Raw genomic sequence first — 23,195 nt, 5'->3', positions numbered from 1 at the left:
TAGCAACTGGAAATTCCAAGCGGGATGCTGGAGCATATGGGAGCATCTCCAGAAAGAGCTGCACATTACAATCATACCAGGAACAGTCTCTTTTACGCCCCCGCCCCAGCATAAATGCGATGACAAACAAAAGAAATTTCCTCTTGCTTTTGAAACTGGACTGGGATGAGCACAGAACCAGGAGGAAGGAGTTCCTGGGTGCTGATTCCAGTTGTGGCACAGACTCTCCCTGTGGGACCTTGGGCAAATCACTTCTCTCTGTGCCCTAAATCCCCATCCCCTTCTTTCTCTCACCCTAGATCTCTCCTGTCTATTTAGATTGCAAACTCATCAGGGCTGGGACTGTCTCTTACTATGTATTTGTACAGCACAAGAGGGTTCCAGGCACCTAGGTGCTATTGTGGTATCAAAAAGGTCAGTAATAATTATTTTACAATTCATTAGCTTTTAAAGCCAACCTGAAATCTACTCCACTGTACAAACATACACAAGAACACAGATGGAACACCAGGTTTTTTTCATTAGCGCGTTGCAGCCTTTTATTATATTTGCGACATTTTTCAGATCTAACCTGTCATATATTTCAGTTCACAAAACACCCGTGATGTGCTCTATCATAGTGCAGGAAGCCAAGCAGAATCTTTTTGTATTTACACACTTTTTGGCCCAGTAGGAAAAAAATACTTTTTTTTTTTAACTAAAATTGTTTCAGGAAATGGGCACTCCAGGTAATAATGTATATTGCTGTGAACGTGGAACTGTGAGAGATTAAATTCCCCACCCCACCAAAGACATCAAAGCGCAGCTACTATTGTTAAAATAACCCCTAGAATACTTTCTAGAAATCAAAGTTCTGCATTTTCATGCTGAAACCTATCAAGTTCATCAGATCAAGACAACAAACATTAACATGAGTTACAAAAAGCAGCTGGTAGTCCAGGCACACCCCCTATTTACTCTGGCCCTGGCTGGGATGATTTAGTTGGGATAGGTCCTGCTCTGGGCAGGGGGTTGGACTAGATGGCCTCCAGAGGTCCCTTCCAACTCTGTTATTCTGTGATTCTATACTCCTATTACAATACACTGGGCCAAACTTCCGAAAATCTTTCTCCTGAAATTAACAACCGCAAGATTGCATGTATACTTATTTAAGTGCACAAATTGGGCAACTGCATTTCCAGCCATGGCATGAGGCGCAATTTCAGAAACAACTTTGACCTTTCGCAAATGTGAAATCAAGGAACGCCACGCACTCAATGTACAAAATGCTGTTCCTTCATTGGTGCACAAATTTTGGTGTAATAGTGCTGCATTAGTGTAGTATACTCGGTGATGCTCTGTACCTTGGAGGAACACCCTGCACCCCCATGGACATCTTTATAAAATGACTGTGTGGTATCCAATGCCAAGTTTGTCCTGTTGGGTGTCTTCAGAAGGCTCGTGATGCACTGAATATTGTTGTTATAGTGATGTTATGGTAATTGTTACAGTAATGTTATAGTGAGGTTTATAATTACATGTATATAGTTATGAGGCTGAAAATGTATCCTCATGGCTTAAAGCAAGCCCATGCAAAAACTCTCCAAGAACAGAGGAGCAGTTCACACCTCATCAGGGCATGGATGGGACAAACCCAGCCCAGCCTCACAGGAACAATGGACGCTGGCTTAGGCAGCAACAAAAGAATCTGTTAGACCCTTGAGGGAGTCACCCCTTTCCTTTGGTCAGTTTGGGACTGCGATGAGGTAATGCTTACCTGACTCTGAAAGGGTGGGAGGGTGGGGGCAAAACCAAGCGGAAAGAAAGGACATGATAAAAGGGAGAGACATTTTGCCATGCTCTCTCTCTCTTCCACCTATATCTACAGACACCACCACCATCAAGTGACTGAAGAGCTGATCAAAGGGGAGAGCCTGGCTGAAGAGTAGCCAGCCTGTGGTGAGAAGCATCTAAGTCTGTAAGGACATTGAAAGTGTTAAGATCAGCTTAGAATGCATTTTGTTTTTATTTCATTTGACCAAATCTGACCTGTTATGCTTTGATTTATAATCACTTAAATCTACCTTTATAGTTAATAAACCTGTTTGTTTATTCTACCTGAAGCAGTGCATTTGGTTTACAGTGTGTCAGAGACTCCCCTGGGGAGAACAAGCCTGGTACATATCAATTTCTTTGCTAAATTGATGAAGTGGGTATAACTGGACACTGCAAGACAGAGGTTCCCAGGGTGGTGTCTGGGCCCGGAGGTATTGGCTAGTGTCATTCGCTTGTAAGTAGCTGGGAGCAGCTGACATGCCAGAGGCTGTGCGTGAACGGGCCGGGAGTGGGGGTTCTCACAGCAGAGCAGGGTAGGGCTGGCTTCCAGAGTCAAGGATTGGAGAGGCCTAGCAGATCACTGGTCCAGATAACACCAGAGGGGAACGTCACATACTCCTGTTTGATTTCTGTGCCACTGAGCAATGCAGAATTTGGGCAGAATTAATGTTCTCCGCACAATTTTATTTTTGTCACACAGAATTTGTGATTTCCACCAAAATGCTTCCTTTTTCCAGTTTTGCATGTTTAAAATGTATTAGTTATGTACACATGTAACGTCTTCTATGTGTATTGTAAGGCTTTTGGGTCATACTACTGTAGCGGGAGGGGGTTAGTGAACTAGCGGAGTTTAGTTGTAGTACAGTGGGTGGTTAGCCTGGGGAAGGGAGACTGAGGGTAGAGTGTGTTTGTCTTCACACGCACATGAGCACTCTTCACTTAAACTCCACTCCACATGCATCTGACACTAGTGGTGCTGCCCCCCGCTTATACTCCCTGCCAGCCTGAACCTGCCCTCCTTCGCTCCCACATCCCCCCAGCGCTCCCGCCTGTACCTGGAGGGGGGGCGTGCATACTACCTCTGGAGATGAAGGGGTGTTGTCTGGCAAACTATGTACGTGACCCAACCCACACAAACACAAACCCCCACGCCCCGTACGTAAAAACACACTCGCCCTGACACCCACATTCTACCCTAGGTCTCCCTTCCCCATGCTAACCACCCACTACTCTGCAACTAAACTCTGCTAGCTCACTAACCCCCTCCTGCTACAGTGGTGTGACCCAAAAATCTTACAATACCCATAGAAGCTTGAACTTGGACAAGACATGACAGACAGACAGACACAAAACTGTCCCTAAGGATGCTAACGCCCGCTTTGGCCAGGTGGTTACAATAATTTGTGTAACATACATTTGTATAATGACTCTTTTTAAATTAAATATATAATTTCACTGAACCAGAATATAACTGTCAACAAAGATACATCAAGTTCTTTATTAATATGCCTAGTAAGGAATCAATTTGTCAAAAAACATTTCCTGAATCTTTTTGTTGTCTGTATTGTTACAGACATACTTGCTGGCAGGTATTTTGAAATAAATTACCAAAATAATTGGAACGGGCGTGATTATATTGTGTTCTTTTGACAACTAAAATATGCAGAATTTTGCAGAACTGTAAAATATTGTGCAAAGAATTTTTAGTTTTTTGGCAAAGAATTTCCCAGGGAGTAATCATCAGATAACACGTCAAGTTGCTTTACTTTATGTTTCTAGCAGAAACATAATACAATGTTGGTGCAGTAGTGCGTGCACAGATTATTTTTTAATACTAACAGGACAGGATACCCCAGTGCCCCCAAGTCCACAATAGCCACGGGGGTTCTTGCTTAGATACTGTTGATGGTAATCTTCAGCATAATAAAACTCCGGAGCCTCACGGATTTCTGTTGTGATTGTGTCAAAACCACTCTCTGTCAATACCTGTCAAGACACGGTACAGAATTCCATTAGAGGTTTGTTTGTGTCTGTGTGAGAAATAAACCTGATGATAAACCAACATTAGGAAATCTTATTCAAGAGATGCCCTAGACTTTTACAGTTGCTTGTACAACAGTTACAGAACAGCCTTGATTTTACCACGTAGATTAGAAAGACATCCTGCTTCATCTGTGCTTTTATATTATTTGGGCAGCAGACACTCGAGGCATCAGAGTGTGTCTGTGCACAGAGCAGTGTGCGTGTTTTAGCTTACTTCTAACTGGTTACATTTTGAATGGGATGTTCTTGTTTATTAAGTTTTGAGGAGGGGAGGGAGGAGCACCTATGAATCTTAGGGTATGCCTATGCTGCAAATAAACACCCACAACTGGCCCATGTCAGCTGACTCATGGGGCTTGGGCTATGGGGCTGCTTAATTGAGGTGTAGATGTTCGGTCTTGGGCTGGAGCCTGGGCTCTGGGACTCTCCCCTACACCGATTTATATGCAACAAATTAGTGTGTTTTAGAAATCCCCCTAGTGCACACTGTTGCACCACGTAGAGATGCCTGTGAGCTCTGATTAGTTCTATCGACAATAAGAAAAGGAGGACTTGTGGCACCTTAGAGACTAACCAATTTATTTGAGCATGAGCTTTCGACGAGAGCTCATGCTCAAATAAATTGGTTAGTCTCTAAGGTGCCACAAGTCCTCCTTTTCTTTTTGTGAATACAGACTAACACGGCTGTTACTCTGAAATCTATCAACAATGAATTCCTTACGGTGGAGCTACAGTCCTGGGGTGAAATCCTGGCTAGAAGTCTGCTCGGGCCTAATTTCAAAGTCCAACCTGAACCCAGCTAGAACACAGCCAATCTGAAGCCGACCCGAGCCCTGGCATGTCGGCTTGTCCTCAGACCTGACCCAAACCGGACACTTGTAGTCAAATCTCTTTGGGTTGGGTTGGGTTGCCAAGGTCTAGCCACCATCCCGGACACCATTTTCTTTACTTTGTTTCCGCCACATTGCTGCTGAGGCTAATTACTGCCCAAGCTTGGGCCAGCTGGCTGGCCGTTCCCTGGTCCAGCCCAGCACCCGTGCACCAGTTTCCTGGGACCGCTCCTCCTGAATCTGTGTCAGCGTCACCGAGAGAGCCTCGATCCTTGGCCTCTGCGTAGTGGGGCTCCGTGCGCCCCATGTCGACGATCCGCCGCCTGCCAGTGGAGTTGTTGCAGCGATGGCTGGCTGCCTTGCTCCTGCTGCCGCCCGCCACGCTGCATGTGCTGTGGAGTGAGCAGCACCGCGATGCATCGGCACGCTCACTCTGCAGCGCACAGCGCCCTCTGGTGGTGGCATCTGGCTGGTCACAGTCACCGCTGTGCCCAGCTGATCAGACACTATCTGATCCTGAGAGCGAGTGCCAGGTTTTTTTCACACCCGACCCAACCCTGTAGTTGGGTCCCGTTGTGTCACAAGGCTCTCACCCTAGCCTCACTGAAGTCCAGAGGAATTCTGCTACTGACTTCAATGAGACCTGGATTTCACCTCTGGTGTCTTAACGTACCATCTGTCCTGCTGAAAAGCAGCCTCTCTATAAGAATGTTCAGTCGTTCAAATAAATTCACCCCACAGGGGTTGAAAGTTCTTGCAGGAAAGGAGGAATTTTAGGGTTGCAGTACTGTAGGATAGCACTGATTTTCAACAAACTGACAAAAATGTGTCTATTTCAAAGCATTTTACAAAAGGTAATCAAGCATCATTACCCCTGTTTTACAGCAGGAGAAGCTGAGGCATTGAAACAGTCTGGCACCGTTTTGTAAAAAAGTGGTCACTGATTTAGAGTGTCTTAATTCGCAGGTGCCAAACTTGACTAGAGTCCACTCGCAGTCAATAGGAGCAATGGACACCCAGCACCTCAGCGAATGAACTGCGCCTTTCAGGATTGAGCCTCGAAGCCTGAGCCAAAGAAGTCACTGTTCTCTATTGATATAAAAATCTGAAGGTGGCTGAAAATACATTTGGAAACCTCTTAAAGGTGGAAATACCTGCAGGTATGGCACTATTCTGGATAACACCGTTAACTCTGAGGTATTGTTCGCTGGCAAATAAAATGGCCATCAAGACAATTACTTTGACTAATGTGGAAAATACAGAGATGGCCCCCAGAGATTTGAAGACCACGCTCTAAAAAAAGTTAAGAGCCACATTTGGGTTCCATTCACAGAGCCTCTGGAGTTTCTTCTCCCAAGGCACATAATTCCATTAGGATCAGAAAGATATTTCAAGGCAAATTGTGTACATCTGGACAAGAAGATTTGCCAAAGCCCAGGCCAATGGCAATGGTGCACAGTTCGCAGATCAGGGAGGTGGGTGTAGGAGTGGATATTTTAAATTAGACTTGGAATTCTTCAGGACTGAGCCCCAAAATGAACGTGAAATCCCTCAAAGTCTCCTAAAAGCTGAAAGTTTTTCTTTTTAATATTAAGCTGCCATGCAGTTTTAACTATCACATTTTTCTTTTCTAAGGAAATCGACAAGTGCTGACACTTTGGACCCAATTCTCCTCTGATTCAGGGCTTTATTGTACGCTCATTGAAGTCAATAGCAAAGCTCCAATTGACTTTAATGGTGCAGGATAAGGACCTTAAACTGGTGTAGCACAGGAGTAACTTTGTGGAGGCAAATGGAGTTACACCAGTATAAGACAAGTGTGACAGCAGAATCAAGCCCGAGAACAATGTATGGCCAAGCACTTATCTTATCAGACAAACATGTACTAAGCCTCACAACACTGACAACAAAACTGATAAAAGGAAATTCTTTTTCAAAGACAGCACTAAGGCCAAGGTCTCAGCAGGATTCAATAAGAGGACAGGCCTGTTAGAAAGATAAGAATATAAGAACGGCCATACTGGGTCAGATCAATGGTCCATCTAGCCCAGTATCCTGTCATCCGACAGAGGCCTGAGCCAGATGCTTCAGAGGGAATGAACAGAACAGGTAATCATCAAGTGATTTATCCCATCGCCCATTCCCAGCTTCTGGCAAACAGATGATAGGGACATTTCGGAGCATGGTTTTGCATTCATTGGTGGACCTATCCTCTATGAACTTCAGCTCTTTTTTGAACCCTTTTATAGTCCTGGCCTTCACAACATCCTCTGGCAAAGAGTTCCATAGGTTGACTGTGTGTTGTATGAAGAAATACTTCCTTTTGCTTGTTTTAAACCTGCTGCCTATTAATTTCATTTGGTGACCCCTAGTTCTTGTGTTATAAGAAAGAGTAAATAACACTTCCTTATCTACTTTCTCCACACCAGTCATGATTTTATAGATCTCTATCATGTCCCCCCTTAGTCATCTCTTTTCCAGGTTGAAAAGTCCTGGTCTTATTAAGCTCTCCTCATATATACTGTTCTATACTCCTAACCATTTCCCCCCCTTTTCTGTATCTTTTCCAAGTCCAATATATCTTTTTTGAGATGGGGCGACCACATCTTCATGCAGTATTCAAGATATGGGTGTACCATGGGTTTATATAAATGCAATATGATATTTTCTGTCTTATTATCTATCCCTTTCCTAATGATTCCCAACATTCTGTTCACTTTTTTCACTGCTGCTGCACATTGAGTGGGTGTTTTCAGAGAACTAGCCACAATGACTCCCAAGATCTTTTTCCTGAGTGGTAACAGTTAATTTAGACCCCATCATTTTATACTTATAGTTGGGATTATGTTTTCCAATGTGCATTACTTTGCATTCATCAACACTGAATTTCATCTGCCATTTTGTTGCCCAATCACCAAGTTTTGTGAGATCACTTTGTAACTCTGTGCAGTCTGCTTTGGACTTAACTACCATTTTGTACCCTCTGCAAATTTTGCCACCTCACTGTTTACCCCTAGAGTTATAATAGTAAAGCTTCAAAATAGAACAGAGAGTTTTGGAAGGAATACAAACCCCTCCTGCTCCAGGCATGAGCCAACATCTATCTAGTGGGGTTGGGAGGAAATTTTCCCTGGGGAAAAGTTATGCCGTAATTACCCACTGCAGGGTTTCCAGCTCTTACCTCTGAAGCAACTTGTCCTGGCTACTGTCAGAGACAAGACATTAGGCTGAATGACACCCTGGCAGTTTTGTATGTGCATGGGTATATTACTACTAAACCCCTCTTACAGATGGTAAAATGCGGCACGGAGTCAGGTCAGACAGAGTAACATGCCTGAGATCCCAGAAGAAGTCGGTGGCAGACGTGGCACTAGAACTCAGGAATCCCAATTCCCAATTCTAAAATCTAAATACAGGGGAATTAGGAGGAGCCTGGAGGATAATCCTAGCTAACCTGCTAACTCAATGTGAGGTCCTGGGCAAGTCCCATCATTGCCTTTTGCTTCAGTCAATGTATGTTGGAATACTGGAGGGCTAAAAGGCAAGTTCTCACTGGGAACTGGATGCTGCATCTTAACTGTGCTTTCCTAGGCAAGAACATTTCAAACACGGAAAATGGGTACTCTCTGGGGAAGCAGAAAAACAAATCTGTCAGAATTGTGAGTGAACAGTAGAGAAAGCTGAATGTATATTTCCCCACAGAGCCTGCAATGAGTAACTCGCAGAGTCTGCGTCACACAGCTGAGGAATCAAGCATAATGCACTTTAGAAAGCATTGTTTTGTTTAGTTTCTTGCACTGAGGTGTTCCGAAGAAAGAATTTTTAAAACTGTCTCCACTCCAGAAAGCCTGGCACAAACATTGATCATCATCATGATTATTAATTCATCTAGCACTGTAAATGTATGTGGTACTTCATTACTTCCTGTCTCAGTCAATGGATATACCAGGACTGTATGTAACTATTCTTGTAGCAGATTTCTATCTGGGACGTTTCCATCAATCGCCTAATTTTGTCCATTAGAAAAATCCATCCTGTTCAATATCCTACCACAAGAGGGCATGAGCATCATTTTCCCTTTTTAAAATTACTAACAGGCTATTAAAAGTGGAATAATGCGGAAACTGAGGATCATTCATTACATGGCAACTTCGGTCATTAGTGAAAGATACCAGCACTGTTGTCAGAAATATGAGACATTTTATATTTCTGCACCCTGCCAAACTTTACCTTAAATGGTTTGCTTTCAAACTGTGCAAACATTTCCCTAAGACATACAGTGTTGGTACAGAAACAGCAACGTCACAAGGAAAGATGTGTGGGCTCCTGGAGCCAGATCTTTAGCTGGTGTAAATCAGTGGAGTTCCACCAACTTCACTGCACCCAGTACAGCTACAGTCCAATCAAGATTCTGCTCTAACAGGCTCCCAGAGGGACACTGTGGCCAAAAGGGGTAATGAGATCCTTGAATGTGGTAACAGGGAAATATCAAGTAGGAGTAGAGACGTTAAAGTACCTCTGTATTTGGCACTGATATGACTGCTATTGGAATACTGTGTCCAGTTCTGGTGGCCACAATTAAAGAAGGATGTTGGAAAACTGCAGAGGGTTCAGAGAAGAACCATAAGAATGATTAGAGGATTGGAAAACATGCCTTAGAGTGAAAGACGCAAGGACCTCAATCTATTTAGCCTGTCAAAGAGAAAGTTAATGGGTAACTTGCACACAGTCTATAAGTACTTACACAGGGAATAGAAATTTGATAATACAAGGCTCTTCTATCTAGCTGACAAAGGTGTAAAAAGACCCAGTGGCTGGAAGTGAAACTGGACAGGTTTAGACTAGAAATGAGGGTACACATTTTTACCAGCGGGGGTAATTATTAACAACTGGAACAACTTACAAAGGACTGTGGTGGACTCTCCATCACTGAACATTATAAAATCAAGATTTGATGTTCGTCTAAGAGATATGCTCTAGTTCAGGGATCGGCAACCTTTGGCACACGGCCCGTCAGGGAAATCCGCTGGTGGGCCAGGACGGTTTGTTTACCTGCAGCGTCCGCAGGTTCGGCTGATCACAGCTCCCACTGGCCGCAGTTCGCCATTCCAGGCCAATGGGGTGAACCATGGCCAGTGGGAGCTGCGATCGGCCAAACCTGCGGATGCTGCAGGTAAACAAACCGTCCTGGCCCGCCAGCGGATTTGCTTGACGGGCTGCATGCCAAAGGTTGCCGATCCCTGCTCTAGTTCAAACAGAAACTAATTCAAGCAACTCCTAGTGCCTGTGTGTTATGCAGAAGGTCTGACAAGGTAATCACATTGTTTTTTTCAAGACTTATAATCAATTAATCCACCCATATACCCCAGGGTCACTAGCAGATTCTACTGGAGAAAGGTCCAAACTAAACCCTGGATCCAAATACCCGTATGCTGGCCAGTGCCACCTCAAAAGTGGGTGATGGTGGCCAGGGAGGGGGCATGGTGGAGTAGCCAAGGGTTGCACTGATTCAGTGCATCTCCTCAGCAGCCTCTGCCAGCCAGGCTCTTATGGAGACCTCTTCAGTTTGATTCGGAGGCAGGCCGATGGCGGAAACACGGCCTGCCTTTCTCCGAAAGCTCTTGTATTGCTGCACGCCGGGAGGCCATTCCTCCCTGTTGTGACAGACTATACATGTGGCCATCACACTTTACCCTTCTTGTGTGAAGACTGCAAGAGCTGTGGCAATACTGGTATTTGTTATAATGAACTAGAGAAAGGGTTCCATCTGAAGGCCGTGACAAAACCCCAAATGCCTGTGGTTTCGGTGAAAGCTTTCCCTTTGTTTTATATTTGCAGTTCCTTTTGATTTTTCTCCTCCTTTTTGTTTACCTTTCCAGGGCCCTACTGCTACTGCTTGTGGAGGAGTTCCTATAATCCCATTTGTACCAAGAACTAAATTCCAGCAGCACTATGCAATCCTCTGGTAGTGTTGCCACCTCTGACTTTTCCAGCTTGCAGGACATTAAGGGGCATCCCAATAATGTACAGAGTCTACACAAGGACATCATTCGGTTATGAACTTGCCTTACAGCTTGTTGACTTGGCCTTACAATATGGGTGGACAACATAATGGCATGCAAATGACACACCACACCAGTCTGTCCCTCTGGACAAAGATTCAGAAGCAGTGTTCCTGTTCAGAGTCCTGTTATTCTTGGGTGGTATGTCCTTATCAGTTTGAATGTACAGCGCAGTGACATTGAATGAGCTAAGCCAATCAAAACAGAGGGTAGTTCTACAGTTACTCCCAAACTGTAGTTTTCAGTAATAACTATATCGTATGCAACGTTGCTACACTTTGATTTGCTACTGCCCTCTCAAGTGACAATATGCCCACAATTAACATGGTGGCTTCACCTTCTCTCAAGTACAGAAAAGGTAGTTCCAAGGAGGAGAGAGAAAAAATGTTCTTCTTAACCTCTGAGGATCGGACAAGAAGCAATGGGCTTAAATTGCAACAAGGGCGGTTTAGGTTGGACTTTAGGAAAAACTTCCTGACTGTCAGGGTAGTTAAGTACTGGAATAAATTGCCTAGGGAGATTGCGGAATCTCCATCACTGAAGATTTTTAAGAACAGGTCAGACAAACACCTGCCAGGGATGGTCTAGAGCAGTGCTACTCAAAGTGGTGGTCCGCGAGCCATCGGCTACCAGTCTGCACGCACATTGGGAGAAAAAATTGCCGGTCCCCCACATCAGATAGCTTGAGAAGCAGTGGTCTAGATAATTAGTCCTGCCATGAGTGCAGGGGACTGGACTAAATGACTTCTCGAGGTCCCTTCTAGTCCTATGATTCTATGATTCTTGTAGCCAGATGATTTTATTTAGCCAAACGGTGTCAAAATATTTAATCATTTGACATTTCAGCATCAGCACAACAAATTAAAGGTGCTTGTTTACATTTGGATGGGAGTGCTTAATTTTTGGAAAGTGCTTTGAGAAGTTTAGATGAAATATTACGCTAAAGTGAAAAGTATTATCGCCTCGTACCCTCAAAATAATTTTAAAGCATATGAAAGGAATGAGGCAGGATCCTGCCAACCTCTGTAATAAGCCTGGTGGCTATATCTTGGCTAAATAAATGGAAGTTTAGAGGTTGAGGCCACTTTAAAAATGTGTCAACAAAAAGCTTTAAAAATGATTCTATTAAAGCCTTTTCATTTTCCGAGCAGAGGCATTAATAAAGTCAGCAGAGTATTAATTGGTTTCAAGCATTTTGCGGCTTTTAATAAAAATGGCATCAGTGTGCATATGATTCAGTGCACACATTAAAAGCAGACGTACTGCATGTGCTCAGGGCACTGTACGAATCTAACTTGTGTGTTTTGATGAGTTAATCTAAACCATTTCTGATAGAGCAGGCTCCAGGCCTTTGTCTTACTGCTGCTGAAAATACTGAGAAATATCTTTACTCAGAAAATACCTTGTACTTCCACAGCACTGTTTATCCTTGATGTAGAACACGAAGGGCTTGTCTACACTTACAGCACTGCAGCTGCTGCAGTGCTTAGTAAAGACGCTACCGATGCTGATGGGAGAATGTAGGTACTCCACTTCCCCAAGAGGCAGTAGCTAGAAGCCCTTCTGTCAACACAGCGCTGTCTACACCAGGTGTTCGGTTGTATAACTGCATTGCTCAGGGGTGTGGATTTTCCACACCCCCGGGTGACAGAGTTATACCAACATGAGTTCGTAGTGTAGACCAGGGCTAAGGAATGAAACCTCACAATGCTCCTCTGAGTGTTCTAGCAAACCAGTGGCTGTTTAGGAACTTCAAGGTTATCACCTTTTTGTATGCCGGGGTTACTTAAAACTCCGTATCAACAGCAGAACTCAGGTCTTTCCATTCCAAAGCACAAGCCCCTACACGGAGAGCTAAAGGAGAATCGCCATTGGTAGAATAGAATCATAGAATCTTAGAAGATCAGGGCTGGAAGAGACCTCAGGAGGTCATCTAGTCCAACCCCCTGCTCAAAGCAGGACCAATCCCCAACTAAATCATCCCAGCCAGGGCTTTGTGTGCTTCGTGCACTGGGCCTATGACAAAGAGTTGGGCAGTTCTGATTCTCATCAGTAAGAGAGCACACATACAGGCTGGCCACCTGATTACAGTGTTATCGCTCCCATTTGATACAATTGGCATACATTAGTCATTGGTGGAGCTGGGAATAGAACTCAGAAAACCAGACAACCCTTCTCATGCTGTAACCGACAGGCAATGCTCTCCCCCACTTAGAAGCTGAGGAAATTTACGTGATTAACATGAGTCATAAAACATGTACAGTTAAGAAGCAATGGCTTTATTTCCTCCTTTCAGCAGCTAAGGCATCATTTAGATGTAATACTGCAGTAAGTCAAGGCAATCTGTATTACAATACATTCGGAACAGTTGCCTACAACTGGATAGTCTGCTTCAGTGATGTGAGGTGTTATACTATTATTCTCGTTACATATCAAGATTCTGACTGCTGGTTTAGGGCCTTGCCTTTTCCATCTTGCTTGTTGATGGTAAAATACATCGTTGGCTTTTCCCATTGGGTTATTGTCAGGGATGGAGAGGTTACTCACCTTGTGCTGTAACTGAAGTTTCTTCGAGAAGTCTGTCCTTGTGGGTTCTCCACTTCAGGTGAACCTGTGCCCTGTGCCTTTGATTGGAGATTTTTGGTAGCAGTTCCCATTTGGCCTGCAGATTCGCCCTACGCATCCTCATGTACCACATCCAGATTATATGGGGCTGTGTGGGAAGACTGCCCTCAGTTCCTTCTCCACTGCAAAGCCCCGCAACGGAGACTCTGAAGCAGAAAGGAAGGAAGGCAGGTAACCATGCACCCAGAGGGACACACATCTTGAAGAACTCCAGTTACTGCTCAAGGTGATAGGTTTCAGAGTGGTAGCCGTGTTAGTCTGTATCAGCAAAAAAAACCGAGGAGTACTTGTGGCACCTTAGAGACTAACAAATTTATTTGGGCATAAGCTTTCGTGGGCTAAAACCCACTTCATCGGATGCATGCAGTGGAAAATACAGTAGGAAGATCTGTATACGCAGAGAACATGAAACAACGGGTGTTGCCATACCAACTGTAACGAGACCAATTAATTAAGGTGGGCTATTATCAGCTGGAGAAAAAAAAACCTTTCGTAGTGATAATCAGGGTGGCCCATTTCAAACAGTTAACAAGAAGGTGTGAGTAACAGTGTGTGGGGGGAATTAGCATGGGGAAATAGTTTTTACTTTATGTAATGACCCATCCACTCCCAGTCTTCATTCAAGCCTAATTTAATGGTGTCCAGTTTGCAAATTAATTCCAATTCTGCAGTTTCTCATCGGAGTCTGTTTTTGAAGTTTTTTTGTTGGAGAACTGCAACTTTTAGTCTGAAATTGAGTGACCAGGGAGGGTGAAGTGTTCTCCGACTGGTTTTTGAATGTTATAATTCTTGATGTCTGATTTGTGTCCGTTTATTCTTTTGAGTAACCACTGCTTCTTCTTCAAACAGTGTCCCGATGGGTGTTTCATTTCAGGTGACTCCCGAGTAGTACCCCCTAAGGCACAGGTGGGCAAACTATGGCCCGCGGACCACATCCGGCCTGCGGGACCCTCCTGCCCGGCCCCTGAGCTCCTGGGCCGAGGGGCTAGCCCCCGGCCCCTCCCCCACTGTTCTCCCTCCGCCTCAGCCGCAGCTCACTGCACCACCGGTGCAATGCTCTGGGCAGCGAGCTCCTGGGGGCAGCACAGCTGCAGAGCCTGGCCTGACCCGGTGCTCTGGGCTGCGCGGTGCGTGGCTGGCTCCAGCCTGGCAGCACGGCTATAGCACCTCCAGCCTCCGGTGCTCCAGGCAACGCGGTAAGGTGGCAGGGAGCGGTGGGAAGGGGGGGTTGGATAGAGGGCAGGGGAGTTCGGGGTGGTGGTCAAGGGGTGGGAGTGTGGATGGGGTAGGGGCGGTCAGAGGGCAGGGAACAGGGGGGTTGAATGGGGGCAGGGGTCCCAGGGGGGGCAGTCAGGGGCAGGGGTTCAGGGGCGGTCAGGGAGAAGGGGCGGTTGGATGGGGCAGAGGTCCCAGGGGGGCAGTCAGGAATGAGAGGAGGGGTTGGATGGGGCAGCAGGGGGCAGTCAGGGGCGGGGGTTCCGGAGGCAGTCAGGGGACAGGAAGGAGAGGAGGGGTTGGATGGGGTGGCGGGGGGCAGTCAGGGGTGGGGGATCGGGGTGGGTCAGGGGACAGGGAAGTGGGTGGGTGGATGGGGCAGGGGTCCCAGGGGGGCCGGCAGGGAACAGGGGGGTTTGGATGGGGCAGGAGTCTGGGGGCCAGAAGCGGGGGGTGGTGGATAGGAGGTGGGTTCTGGGCCACACCCTGCTCTCCTAACCGGCCCTCCATACAATTTCCAAAACCCGATGCGGCCCTCAGGCCAAAAAGTTTGCCCACCCCTGCCCTAAGGAGATGGCAGTTTTGGCGCAGAGTCCAATACGGAAGAGACAACTGCATTGCCCAAAGCCACATCTGATCTTTCAGCTGGCACCAAGACATAACGATTACAAAAGGTATGCCCTGAGGCCAATGTTGCCACTCTACAGAGGTCTGCAATTGACACACCTGTAAGCCAGGCTGTAGAAGAAAAAAATGCTCTAGTGGAACATGCTATCACTCTTAAAGGGGGTTGAAGCTGAGTTCAGTCACAGCAGATCCTAATACATCCAGAGATGTACTTTGATAACCTCTGTTTCAAAATAACCGAACCCTGGTTTCTGTCCGTAATGGATTCAGATAGTCTTGGAGATCTTTTAAAAGGTTTGGCCCTGTCTAGGTAAAAAGCTAATGCTCTCCTGACATCCAGAGTATGGAACATGGCTTTTTGACTGGTGCAATGTGGTTTTGGATGAATGGTTTGATGAATATGAAATTCCAAGGATATCTTAGGTAAAAATCTTTGATGGGCCTGCAGAGAGACTCTCTCTCTGGTAAATACAGTAAACGAGGAGTCCGCCATCAAAGCCCCCAGTTCTCCAACCCTTTGGGCAGAAGTTATAGCTACTAAGAAGGCTGTCTTCATTTGTAGATCTAACAGAGAACATGTAGCTAGTGGCTCAAAGGGATGCTTCATAAGGCAATTAAGAACTAGGTTCAGGTCCCAGCTAGAAGCAGGGTCTTTGATTTGTGGTAGAGATTTTGAAAAACCTCTTAGGAATCTTTCCATCACTAAGTGAGAGTGAAAACCCCCGTGTGTGTGCATGTGAAAGGCTGTTATTATTGCTAATTGAACCCCAATGGAGTTCATAGAAAAACATGAAGTAGAGAACAGGCACAGTTGTAGACTCCGGGTCAGGTCGAAGGTGGTTGAGAGAAGGAACTGAGGGCAGTTTGCCTGTGTGGTCCCCTATAGCCTTAGTATGGGGAACAAGGATGTGTGGGGTGAATGGGCAATCCAAATGGGCACTGCTACCAAAAATCTCTGATCAAAGACACAGGTGCACCTGAAGTGGAGCACCCACAGGGACACTACTCGAAGAACTCTCTGTGATGTTGCAGAAGGGGCTGAAAACCTATTTACTCGGTGAAACCTGCACTCAAAATGATATGGGTGACTTCATCTTGGAAAGTTCTCTGACCTGTGTTATACAGGAGGTCAGACTAGATATTCCCAATAGTCCCTTAGAATCATAGAATATCAGGGTTGGAAGGGAGCTCAGGAGGTCATCTAGTCCAACCCCCTGCTCAAAGCAGGACCAACCCCCAATTAAATCATCCCAGCCAGGGCTTTGTCAAGCCTGACCTTAAAAACCTCAAAGGAAGGCGATTCCACCACCTCCCTAGGTAATCCATTCCAGCGCTTCACCACCCTCCTAGTGAAAAAGTTTTTCCTAATATCCGACCTAAACCTCCCCCACTGCAACTTGAGACCATTACTCCTCGTTCTGTCATCTGCTGCCACTGAGAACAGTCTAGATCCATCCTCTTTGGAACCCCCTTTCAGGTAGTTGAAAGCAGCTATCAAATCCCACCTCATTCTTCTCTTCTGCAGACTAAATAATCCCAGTTCCCTCAGCCTCTCCTCATAAGTGATGTGCTCCAGCCCCCTAATCATTTTTGTTGCCCTCCGCTGGACTCTTTCCAATTTTTCCACATCCTTCTTGTAGTGTGGGGCCCAAAACTGGACACAATACTCCAGATGAGGCCTCACCAATGCCGAATAGAGGGGAATGATCACGTCCCTCAATCTGCTGGCAATGCTCCTACTTATACAGCCCAAAATGCCGTTAGCCTTCGTGGCAACAAGGTCACACTGTTGACTCATATCCAGCTTCTCGTCCACTGTAACCCCTAAGTCCTTTTCTGCAGAACTGCTGCCTAGCCATTCGGTCCCTAGTCTGTAGTCGTGCATGGGATTCTTCCGTCCTAAGTGCAGGACGTTGTACTTGTCCTTGTTGAACCTCATCCGATTTATTTTGGCCCAATCCTTCAATTTTCCTAGGTCCCTCTGTATCCTATCCCTACCCTCCAGCGCATCTACCACTTTTCCCAAACTTGCTGAGGGTGCAATCCACACCATCCTCCAGATCATTAATGAAGATATTGAACAAAACTGACCCCAGGACCGACCCCTGGGGCACTCCACTTGATACCGGCTGCCAACCAGACATGGAGCCATTGATCACTACCCATTGAGTCCGATGATCTAGCCAGCTTTCTATCCACCTTATAGTCCATTCATCCAGCCCATACTTCTTTAACCTTCTGGCCTTGGAATCTATGGATCGATGAAAGGCAGGTCATGCAGTTGTCCCTGACATACTTAGAGGGCAGCATGAACCTGCAAATTGAAACACGGAAGTGAAGGCCAGAAACTGCAGAATTCTAACCCCAGCTCTCATGCTGAATCACCAGCTGGCTTTAGACAAGCCATTTCAATTCTTTGTCTGTTTACCCTTCTATACAATGGGAATAATAATACTGACCTACCTCACATGGGTGTTGTGAAGATTAGTTAGCTAATCAGGACTTTGGAGTGCTATATAACTGTTCATCCTTCCAGACAAGCCGTACATTCTCCTAGCCTACTTTACAGTATGCTTCCTGCCAGCGTGGGCAGGACAGAAGGAGCCTGGTAATAGTTAATTATACTGGGCCAAATCCAGCAGAGTTCACACAGGTGCACATGTATCTCTGAGGGCAAAATTTGGCCAGCTGATTTTATGACTGACTTTGATCCTTGCTGTGACAGACATGGAGCTGATATGTAATAATTTTATGAACACTGTCTATGACATGATCAGCAAGGGAAAGTTATAGTATAATGAACTATTGGAACTCCCTGTAGGACTGTACTGCTCCAACTTCATTGGGAGCTGTGGGAAGAGCAATCAGGAAAGCAACGCAATAGATCTAGATAAGGACACCCCAGCAGACACTCTAAAGAAAATGGGGCAAGCGATGCTAGCTTCAGGAATCCTGTCTCTAGTCTCTAACAAGCTGCAAGCCATATTTTGCAAAGTGGGGGGCCTGGAGATCAAAAGACTACTCAAGTGTTAAAAAAGGCTTTCTCACAGATTACCTCTGGAATTGACCCAGAGGGATAAGAATTGCACAGTCTGGACATAAGGCAGACCAGCTGAGGTAAATAAGGGGATTGCAACCTAAGGCCTGGTCTGAGAGTGGGAGAATCGTGAGATTCCACCCTGAGGTGGCGGCTAGATGTCTGAGAGCTAGAGGGGGTGCTCTCGGAGAGATCAGAGGTGCAGTTAGTCTAGTAACTGGGACACTTGCTAGTACTGTATCTCCAAACATGCTTCTCCAGGTCTGCCAGCAACAATCTACCCTGCAAGATCAAACTGAACTGACAGAATGTATATACCAGACAGACTGCACAGCATAGCACTGGGAGAAAAGCAACAGTAATTTGTTCTACCTTGTGCTGTCTTACCACGCATGTCCGGCACTGGCTGTGAAGGACAGTCTGCCTGTTGTCAGTGGCGCACTGATCCTATAAAAATGCCCAGAGCAGGAAGCCATATTCTGGTCTCAGTCACACCAATATAATTCTGGAGTAACTCTACTGCCTTTTGTACTGTTACTGCTGATGTAGACTGGGGTAGCAAAACAGAATCTGACCCAGTCTTTATCGGTTTGACCCCCAGAAGAATTTTCTAAACACTCCATCCTGCCTTCTTCTTGAGGGAAAGTGGATGAACAAGAGGGATGACACTAGGGGGCAGTTAGGAGATATGCAATGATAACATTAACAAAGATAAAAGATATTTTGCTTGACCAGTGTCTGGGAACTAATTAGGTATTGAAGGAGCCATTGAGAGAGATGGAAATTCTGTTTGTCTAGCCAACTTTAACCCAGCCAAACAGCATTTTACAGTACATCCTGCATGGATAATTTATGATGGCTAAGAAAAGATATGGCCAGTTCTGACTTTTAGCAATCTAAAACTAAAATCTATTCAGTGGTTTTAAGCAGCAGACTGCTCTTTGCAGATCACTCTTCCCTTACACTAATGTTCCTGAAATGAAAGTCAGTGAGGTCTAGAGACGAAGAAGCTGGTGGTTGCTAGTTGCTCACATCTGAGACCTGGCCATTCATTTACTATGTGACCGTAGGTAATTCATATAACCTCTCTGTGTATCAGTTTCTTCATCAGTAAGACAGGGATGATAATATTGATCTCTCTCGCAGGGGTGTTGAGAGGATAGATTTATTAATGTTTATAACACACTTACAGGACCTGATTGTGATCTGACGCTAGTTCTACACTCGTGTAGTTTCACTGGGGGCATTGCAAGACTGGCTCACGTGGTCACAGTTACCAATTGGCTTTGGCGTGCCCTCTCCTCAGTAGATGGAGATAGAATGGCGGAAATGCCAAAGACAAGTGGCGCTGTGATCTAGCACGCAGGGTTACAATGCTTGGAGTGAAGAGCCGGGCCCAGCCCCGTGGGGCAGGAGCCTCTGCTGCAGGGTGAGCTCGCTCTCCAGCCCCCCTGCCACCCCACCCCCCAGCCCTGGGCCTCCCTTTCTCACTGGGGTAGGCTTGGTTTCCAGGTCCCCTTCCTACTGGGGCCTCCCTTCCTCATTCGGGTGAGCTCACTCTCCAGTCTTCCTTCCACCCTCCAGGATTCCAGTCAGGGCTCCTCCTTCTCACGGCCTTGGTACCAGCAAGGATGCAACCCCCATGCTCAGGGTGACCTTAAAGCTGACTACCAGAAGCTGGGGGTGGAAGACCAGGGTGGATCACTACCTAATTGCCCTGTTCTGTACACTTCCCGTGAAGCTGTGGAGACAGGATACTGGGCAAGATGGTGTATGATCTGACCCAGCATGGCAGCTCTTATATTCTTATGAGAGCATCAAGAGAGAGTCTCCTGGCTCCCAGTTCCTGTGCCTCTGCCTGCCGGGAGCAGCAATTTCAGGGGAAGTCCTGCTAAGCCCCTTCAGCCCTGGGCTGGAGCATGTTCAAAGCAGACAGAATCTAAGGAGAACTGCCTGCCAAATCCAGCTCCCTGGAAAATTGGTCTCCCCACCATTCATGGAATATGTTGACTTTTCCACAGAATGTTCTGGATTCTAAATGGTGCCTCATGGGCATTGCTGTTTGGTGCCTTAAGCTCACATTCTCCTTTCTGAGCCAGGCAGTCTAGTCCCGCTATCCCTCTCATGATGCATCACTCTCTCTCCTCTTGGTGAGGTGAAGGGCGTTCCTGGCCATGGAGTGTCACGGCAGTTGTATTTTCACCAGCAAATTTTTGACCTGTCCTAAAGCCAAACACTAAGAGGTGCATACTGAGATTTTCAGAGGCTCATAAAGGGATGGCAAAAGGCGCGTGCCAGGGTGACTCCCCTGCCAAACTTAAAGTTGCTGCTCCAAAGTATGGAGGTACTAGAGCTTCTCTGTACGATTTTTTTTAACGTGGTCAAGACAACGTATTTTCCCCTAACCTCACTCTGGGAAATGGCTTAAACCATTTTTTTTCTGCAATTGTCCAAGATGGAGAGAGTTTTTCTGATTAAACCCCTATTTGTTAGGTGCTGGACATTGTATTCCAAAGAGGGTTGGTTTTTTATCTGTCCCTCTTCCACTCTGGTGGAAAAGTGGGGGAGGGGCAGAGGGGTAAGAAAAAAATCCCATTTCCCATATTTTCTGCATGTATATACAAAGCCAATGAAAACTTGAGTATATGCACCCCTACTATCCATGTAAGAGCAAGACTGAAACTTGTCCCACCTGCCCACATAGCAAGGGAATATTGCCCCAAAGTGCATCGCCAGTCTGAGAGTATGGTGGAAAAGGAAAGGACAGATGATCTGGGAGCACTACTCCCCCTCTCTCATGCAGATGGGCATGGAGTGGGGAATGGGTGAAGCCTTTACTCCACCCCCAGAATGCACTAGCCAGCATAGATGAGTCAGCATGGAGGAGGCAGTAATCTGCTATTAGCACGGACTAGTAGTAGATTACTTCCTGCCCTGCCCTCCAGCAAGGAGCAAAACAGGGAAGGAATTGTGACTCTCCATTATGCACTGTCCCTACTCAGGGATAGATGCAGACCACGATATAGGTCATTGTGTTTCAGAGGAGATGTAATACCAAGATCCTCAGCACTTGTTGCCACTAGATCCCGCAACATCCCGCAACATCTGTCACAAATGTGAAGCTCTAGTGTCCTTGTTCAGTTGCAACTCTGCTAATTATGTCCTGCTTAATGACATTCCCTACGTAGCTCGAAATTGATACACAATTTTTCTTCACTTCCTAACCCATTGTGGAGCATTGTTGTGTGCTGCCAAACAGCTGGTGCATTTCACACTAGAGGAGACTGTGTTTCAGTAGTGGGTTAAGTGATTTCTGTCCATGTATCAGGCCAAATTCTGCCTCCATCTACACCAGTTTAAATGCCCTGTAACTCCATTGATGTCTGTGGAATGACACTGGAATTTTACCAGTGTAACTGAGATCAGAATCAGGTTCATAGCTTTAAAGCACTTTGGGATCCTTCATGACAATCGATCATATATTTATATAGTATAGCAAACAGTTATAATTGTTGGAATTATATTTAAAGTAGTAGCTAGGAATTATCACTTTGCACTCTGCCAAGTGTTGAAAAGTCAACAGATAATGGCTAGACCATTTTTTAAAATCAGAGAACTGAGAGATCCCAGCTACTAAAAGTAGAAGTGGCTAGAATAATGTATCCAGTAAGCAGAAAATGTGTTAGAAGAGTAAAATTCTACAGTGTTTTGGCTTCTGGCTTCATAAGGTAGTGAGTATAAGATAGTGTGAAATAAAAAGAAGCCTTTGTTGTTTACATCTGAAATTTAAAAGCGACACTGTGTGAATAAACAAAGGATGTTCCATGAAACGCTGTGTCAGTGATATACTCTCTCAGTGTGAGTTCCAGAAACTGCATGGTAAATAGATGCTTTGCTTTCTAGTTTTAGGAAAGAAGAGGCTAAACTTTTAAGCCTGCCTCCCAGAAGCTCTCTCATTTACCCAGATCTTCAGGTTTTCGGTGCACTTTCAAGTGGTGGAAAAAAAAGAGCTCGATGAGACTGGAGAGGTCTGGATTGTTCAAGAGTTTACTTTCAGGTTGGTTAAGCTCCTTAGTAATGATAAGCAGCCATACTGTGATCTTGGATACCTGCATTATGACACTGCTATTCCTGACCTTAAACTGTTCAGCTGTCCCCTCAGTAACTGGATGACAGAAACCCATCTCTCTCTCTCTCATAAAGAGACAGCTGAAACTGAGATTTTTGCAGGAGAATGCAGCATGACAGTGTGTAAAGTGAAAGAACCCAAGACAATGATATCTTAAGCCCATTAAGCAAGATGCTTAAAACACATGCCTAACTTTAAGCTTTAATTTTAACACATGAGTAGTCCCGTTGATTTCAGTGGGACTACCCATGTGATTAAAGATAGGCATTTGTTAAGGCATCTTCACTCCTAACATAGAACCTTTCATCTCAAAGGGTCTCAAAACATTTTACAGAGCAGGTCCCGAATCCTGATTTCAGTTGCATCAGGACAGACACTGTGTAATTGCCAGTTAAGGGATTTGTTCTGAATTTACACTGGTGTATCTGAGATCCAACTCTGTCTCTATGGGACAAATTCCCCACTGGCATAAGTGCATCCAACTTCATTGACTTCAGTGGAGTTGTGCCCATTTATGTCTTTGGATGAATTTGGACCTGTGGAAACAGAGGAGACTTCCCAGGGCCCCATTGTGCTAGGTGCTGTATAAAAATAAGCTAAGAGACTATCCCTGCCCTGAAGTGCTAACACTCCAAACAGACAAGACAGACAAAGGGTTAAGGGGGAAGGGATATAACTGGACTCAGAGAGAAGACTGCCACCTACTGAATCCAACACTGCTTATTGTAGCATCCTGGGTTTTCCTTGGGCAGACTCTTATCCAAATACAACTTTGGTTGAAAACTGCTTCACATACGAGAGCTGAGATCAGG

The 23,195-nt window shown here is 45.6% G+C and overlaps 1 protein-coding gene across 7 annotated transcripts in view; it reads right to left on the bottom strand.

The window, feature by feature from the left end:
- Nucleotides 1-512: 512 nt before the first annotated feature.
- Nucleotides 513-23,195, bottom strand: part of MSRA (methionine sulfoxide reductase A) — a 450,230-nt gene continuing 427,547 nt past the window's right edge. For all 7 annotated transcript variants that reach the window (XM_073335656.2, XM_073335660.2, XM_073335662.2 and 4 more), the window contains one exon: nt 513-3,801. In XM_073335656.2, the coding sequence (XP_073191757.1) occupies nt 3,637-3,801 (165 nt within the window). In that variant the 3' untranslated portion in view covers nt 513-3,636. The remainder of the gene's footprint in view (nt 3,802-23,195) is intronic.

Source organism: Lepidochelys kempii, chromosome 3 (assembly GCF_965140285.1).
Source record: "Lepidochelys kempii isolate rLepKem1 chromosome 3, rLepKem1.hap1, whole genome shotgun sequence".
Classification (NCBI taxonomy): Eukaryota; Metazoa; Chordata; order Testudines; family Cheloniidae; genus Lepidochelys; species Lepidochelys kempii.
This window is presented reverse-complemented; position numbering and strand designations above follow the sequence as displayed.